General features: G+C 40.1%; 1 protein-coding gene across 1 annotated transcript; it reads right to left on the reverse strand.

Annotated features, from left to right (window-relative positions):
* Positions 1 to 3,884: 3,884 nt before the first annotated feature.
* LOC138316572 (uncharacterized) lies at positions 3,885 to 5,465 on the reverse strand. The gene has a single exon (XM_069258252.1). The coding sequence runs from the start codon at positions 5,463 to 5,465 to the stop codon at positions 3,885 to 3,887; it is 1,581 nt and encodes a 526-aa protein (XP_069114353.1).
* Between the last annotated feature and the right edge of the window lie 839 nt (positions 5,466 to 6,304).

The following is a 6,304-nucleotide window of genomic DNA, read 5'->3' on the forward strand; positions in this document are numbered from 1 at the left end:
AAAAATGTATATCCTTCCTCCTACCCACCCATATCAGCTAGGACAGTTTTCAGTGGAAGTGTTAATGGATGTTTTATTGATTCTAAAAACGTTTGATGAAATCGCGTACTATTTTTCTCTATTGACTTAATAATTGAGCAGCATTTCCAACGAAAACAATCTAATATTAATGAACTATAAGTGTACTTCCATTTTCATCCAAAACAAGGAAGCTAAGTCATGGTATGAAATGAATAAAATATGTAGCAATACCGAAAAAAACATTGCTTGTGTCCAAAATGAACACTTTTAGCCAGTCATGTTGTCTTACTTTTAAACTGTTTTATAAATAATGTTACAAAGTCGGAGCGCCTTCAAAAGAGAGCTGCCAAAATTATTTTAAAATTGCTAAAGTGTTTCAAATTCGTAATTGACTGGCTTATAGTAATAGGATTTTACACAGCTAATCTTTTTTTTTTCTGCAAAAAATTCTTAACAATCTAGCTTCACCAAATTTGAAATGTTTTATTGTTTGTTTGATTAATTAACATCCTATTAACATTCAGAGTCATGTAAGGACGGTCTCTCATATATGCGGTGTGTTGCATGTATGTAGTGTGTCCGTTGCGTGTTTTGGGAGACTGCGGTATATTCGTGTTGTGTCTTATTGTATAGTGAACCGCTTGCCTTTTTATAGTGCTACATGTATATCACTGAAGCATGCCACCGAAAACACCTAGCAACACCTCCCGCCAGGTCACATTATACTGACAACGGGCGAACCAGTCGTCCCACTCCCGGTATACCGAGCGCTAAACAGGAGCAGAAATTTCCACTTTATGAACTTTGGTGTGTCCCGCCTAGGAGACAGAACCCAGAGCCCCAGAGTCACAGGAACGAACGCTGAACAAAAGTGAGGCGGTGTCAAGGGTGATGTTAGGAAATACAAAGTTAGTCAAGGCCAAAAGTAAGGCGGTGTCAAGGGAGATGTAAGGACAAAGAACAAAGTTGGTAAGGAAGAAGAGAAAAGATAACGCTCATCTGTTTTTCTGCACAAAATTCGTATCAATTTAACTCCACAAAATTTGAAATGTTGGCGATGTCAAGGGAGACGTTAGGAAGAATAAAGTCAGTAAGGAAGAAGAGAAAAGATAGTATCCTCAATCTAGTCACTTTTTACGGTCATGCAATAGGGGCATGTGTGTGTGGGTATTGGGTTAGGCCTAATCATTATGTATAAGGTTTACTGATGCTTTGATTGGGTCTATCGGACCAATGTATGTCGTTTTACTGACCCATGTCTATTGTTCGAATCGAGCAAATTTGCGGTACCGACGAAGAATAAAGTGTACCATGCCCTCTTGTGACGTTATAAACAAATGATGAAGCCGTAACGACGATAAAAAAAAACTATATAAAAGTCAACAAATATTTATATCATATTTTTAATTAGTTGTTTAAACCGCTAGAACGATGCCGGTCGTATCACGTTACGGTGACCCTCTATTTTGAATCGAAGCGGGAGATAGTCTAAACATTATTTTCTGCAGCTTAGACGGACGATTTTTACAATTATTTCTAAATCTATGTGTCTTAATGTTTTATATTTCATCTGGATTAAATTAAGCTTGTTTCTAAATAAATGTACGTCTCTCGTTGTACACTTGCACAAGCCCACATCTAGACTCAGAAAACCTTTTAATAAAAATAATAAAAATTGAATACGATTGAATTGAAATATAAGGATTGGACATTGCTTTTGATTCCATGGGGTGTTGAATGGAGTTGCATTGAAACAAATTGAAATTGAACTTCAATGTTTAATGTGCGTTCCAGAAAACATCCCGGTAGCAAGAGGTTTACAGTGTTTTGAACAGGTGCGATCTGTTTTGAACCGACGGCTTCCCGACGAGACAGAGTTAATGATGTAGACTATGATAACAAAGATGTTTTGGGGACATTTTGTTAAAGTTTACACATTTCACGCTGCTGCTCCATCGATGCATTTGCATTTATAATTGTTCATACTGTTTACATATTTATGGCCTCTGAACTGCATGATCGTCGTCGGTGCAACGCGAGTAAAAGTTTTAAGAACGGAGTTTTTCGGAGGGATTGGTTGGTCGACAAGAAGTCGAGCATTATAAGTCATTGTTTTTATCATCTCGAAAAGTTTACTTTTCCAATCTGGCTGATTTATCTACCATTTTTGAACAGGATAGAAAGGGAATTCGGCAGTGTTCATTTTAACTGGTCTGTGTTTTGCGTAAAGTATATAAGATTCTATTGGACACATGGATACATTCTGTACATTTGCAAAACAATGAATTGAGTTTTGTTTTGGTGAATGGAATGTCCTCTACGGGTTTTCGTCGATCTTTCATTCAATTTTTTTAAAAATTGGCCCGGTCATATTTGGCTTGTTGCCTAACATCCGTTGTTTAAGATATTTCCTTCGTGACTGCATCACCGGCCGGTCGTGCTGAAAAACTCTGACGTCATGATGTTGTGCGGAAAGATTATAGATTATTTTGCGTAAATGACGGTCAATGCCGCGATGGAAACTTGTGAAAGTGTCGGGTTCAAAATGAGATAAGTTATCGTTTGGGCAGATAAAAGAACCCCTCCTACTACTTTAATTATATAAGTTTTTCCGAAAGAGGACAACCTACTGAACTTGTTGGTTCATGTATATGGTGTCAAGCGTCATATGGAAAAGCCCCAAAAAATCCTACGTAAGTCAGTACTTTTAAGAAAACGTTTCCATAAGCATCGCTCGACAATACAGGTGATCATGAGGGTAAACCTCCCCGAGTATATAATAATTAAATTCCGATGTTTTGACAACACAATAAGCACAACTAATGTTTGAGACGACCCCTCTTTTTCAGTAAAGTCCGTCTACCTGAAGACCGAATAAATATGCGTACCTGAACGATAAATAGTTAGAACTTTCATTTGGTGTTATGCATCACCGTTGTCTGTATACCGGCTGATGGCACAACAATTGGAATTAGCTGATTGAAATATTTATGATTAGTTTGTTACCCAGAAGATTTATAAGGTTTTAAATATTAAAATGCGATATTTTGATATTGTCTTTTGTGCCGTCATCCGTATTCTGTTATCATTATCATCAGCGTGATAAATCAGAGTGTTTCGTCAAGTTTTGCGTAGAAAGGTTGGTGCTCTACATACGGAAGTATACATATATATGGAGTGAATGAAAGATGGCGACTTCGACTTTTGTTGTATTATCTTTTCTGATCAGAGGTAAGATATCATTCATCTTGTTTTAATTATAAGTAACTGTATATGTCAAACATTTTTGTTTTCAGAAACTATCATAAAACTGCTTATGGAACATTTGTGTATTAGTATGTAAAAGAAGACTTCGTTATATTTCTAATGGCTCAATTAAAGAATTTCAGTTCTATATTAAAAAGGCCCTGAAATAAATACTCGTGAATTTCAAATTGAAAAGCCTAATTTAAGAAAGACTCGTGTACTTTTGTAATATGGAGGAATCAAACGTTAGTGGTAAAAAGTTATGGTGGATATTAAATATTAACTAAATAAAAAAAATATTGAGATAAGTCATGTTGGTCATCCTAGGACTTGATTTATAAACAAGTCTCTTCTAACATTATTAAAGCCATTACTGGCCAGACATACCTTAAATACATCAGATGACTCCAATGCTGGCCGGTCCCCTCATCAGGTGGATCCTCCTTCCTTAGACGTTTCGGCGTTTTCCACGACGTCCTCCAGAGGTTGATCAGGCCCAACCAGGGACCGGTCGGCTATCGCATCCGCTTGATGTTATTGCGAGTAGTTGTCAAATTTCTGCCTGTTCATCGCTACGGGCAGCGATGTCTGTCCTTCTGCCATTCGTCACCTTGTGGCTAGCACTGTTGCTGGTGACCAATCCACTTCTCCTCCCTCTTCCTCCAGATCCAACTGGAAGCAACTTCTGCCTGCCTGCTAACTGCTGCTATCAGGTTCCTCCGGTCTGCTCCGGTTACCCCTAATAGACGTAGGGCTCTCCATAATGATTGGCCGGGGAAACCCCTACATCCGACCTCTATCGGTAAGCACCATGTCTTCCATCCTCGATGTTGGCATTCTTCCACCAGCTGCTGGTATTTCTGCTGCTTCCGTTCGTTGGCCTCCTCCATCCTGTCTTCCCATGGTACTGTTAGTTCCACCAAGACTACTTGCTTAGAGCTGCGGGACCACAACACAACATCGGGGCGGAGTGGTGTTGAAGCCACCTCTGCTGGGAAACCCATCCTCTGCTGGATGTCTGCCCTCATTTCCCAGTCTCTTGCTGTTGCGAGTATCCCACCAGCCTCTACGTTTCCTGTAGCCCGGGTTCCCGACTTCACAAATGTGACAAACTTTGGCCCTTTCGATATCGTCCGCTTTTTCCTCCTTGCACGGTCTAGACTTGCAGCTACCTCCTTGAGGACCTGGTCGTGGCGCCATGTGTATCTTCTATCTGAAAATGCCACCTGGCATGATGTGAGGACATGTGCCAGGTTAGCTGGTTTCCTGCAAAGTACACACTCAGCGTTGTCCTTGATTCCCCAGGTAAATAGGTTGGTTGGGCTTGGCAGTAAATCGTAGGTTGACTTCAGCAGGGAGCTAAGTCTGTGACCTTCTATCTTCCAGATATCATTCCAAGATACTTTCCTCTGCCTCACTCCCTCCCAGTGAGTCCAGCTGCCCTGCTGTCTCATGCTCACTGCCTTCACCTGCCTAGCCTCCTCATCCATCGATCTAATCTCTGCCTGGGCCATGTCCCTACGTGTCCGTTGGTTTGCACTTCCCCACCTTGGCCTTGTGATGGTCCCCAGGCCAAGACGCCCTGATGCCACGGACCCTACGATATCACCATGCCGAAGTCTTGCCTCTGCTTCCTTCAAAGCCTGTTTAGCGTCCCACTTTCTTCCTGTTCGTGTAACGACCCTCGCTTCTCTGACCTTGTCATCCGCACTGTCCCTCAACATGATGACTTGACGTACTTTGGTAACCTTGAACTCCTCCGTTAACGATTTGAGCGGGAGTTGCAGTTTGGTCCCTGAGCTGTACAAGCCTACACTGCTGAAGCTGCGTGGAATGTTCAGCCATCTTCGAAGGTGTCCACTGATCATCCTGTCCATTGCCTCTACAGATGTAAGTGGTACTTCGTAGACAAGCAATGGCCACAAGAGTCTGGGTAGTACGCCATGCTGGTATATCCAGGCTTTGAATTTCCCTGGGAGTCCACTCTTCCCAACTGCCTTCATCCATTCTTCTGCCTGCTTCCTCATCTCCACTACACTGTTCCTGTCGTTGAGTGAACCATCAAACCACTTGCCAAGACTCTTCACTGGCTTCTTTGTAACAGTTGGTGTGTCCACTCCTCCGATCTGAAACCTTTCCTCCTTCACCTTGCCTGCCTTAAGAACGAGTCTCCGAGACTTGGCTGGTTTGAACCTCATGCGGGCCCAAGTGATCTGCTCTTCTAGATCTCTCAGAGTTCACCTTCCTTCCACCATGGATTTTCGTTCCGGATGCAATTCATTAAATCATGTTATAACGCGAAATTGTCGTTAAAACGCCTTTTTGGAAGTCGTTATATGCATTAAATACTTATGAATTAGAGCAAATATATTTGTAATTAAAAACTACGCAACCTTTGATAATAAAAGTACAGGGTTTTATACTATCAATCGCATTAAGTTCAGTCACTTTTAACTAGTGATTTTTGCATGCCTATGAATCACTTCTTAGGTGTACCTGAACATAACTTTTTTTTTCACAGTACAAATATATTATCCCCCCAGCTGTGTATGATGTGTATATACATTTGCGGCATTGCAACAAATCTATATACATATCGGTAAAGAGCTGCCAGGGTTGGGGTGCAGAAAAATATAAAACTTCATATAAAGAATAATAAAATTGAGAGGTATTGAAAAAAATTTCAGTCTCACCAAACAGTATTGTTTCTAATTTAAATTCCACCACATTATTATTTTTTTCATATATTTTTCTTTTCATATCTTGCCATATTTCAAAAGATTTTTGACAATACCAAAAAACATGTTCTATGGTTTCAGCTTCTGTATTACAGATATTACATATATTATTTTCAGAAATATTTATAATTTTTAAGTAATTATTCAAAGGGAGTATATGGTGTGGTAGTCTATACTGGAACCATTGTATTGATGTGTCTTTGGTAATTAGAAAAGGTATTTTATATTTGTTTTTCCAGTGTATGTTTCTAAAGACAGTTTGTTGCTTCCGTTTCTGCTCTGATGTTATCAAACATTTA

Source organism: Argopecten irradians, chromosome 2 (genome assembly GCF_041381155.1).
Source record: "Argopecten irradians isolate NY chromosome 2, Ai_NY, whole genome shotgun sequence".
In the NCBI taxonomy this organism is placed as follows: Eukaryota; Metazoa; Mollusca; class Bivalvia; order Pectinida; family Pectinidae; genus Argopecten; species Argopecten irradians.

Excerpts from the sequence above, each read along its gene's own strand:
- LOC138316572 (XM_069258252.1), bottom strand. The coding sequence starts at position 5,465 with ATGAGGTTCAAACCAGCCAAGTCTCGGAGACTCGTTCTTAAGGCAGGC.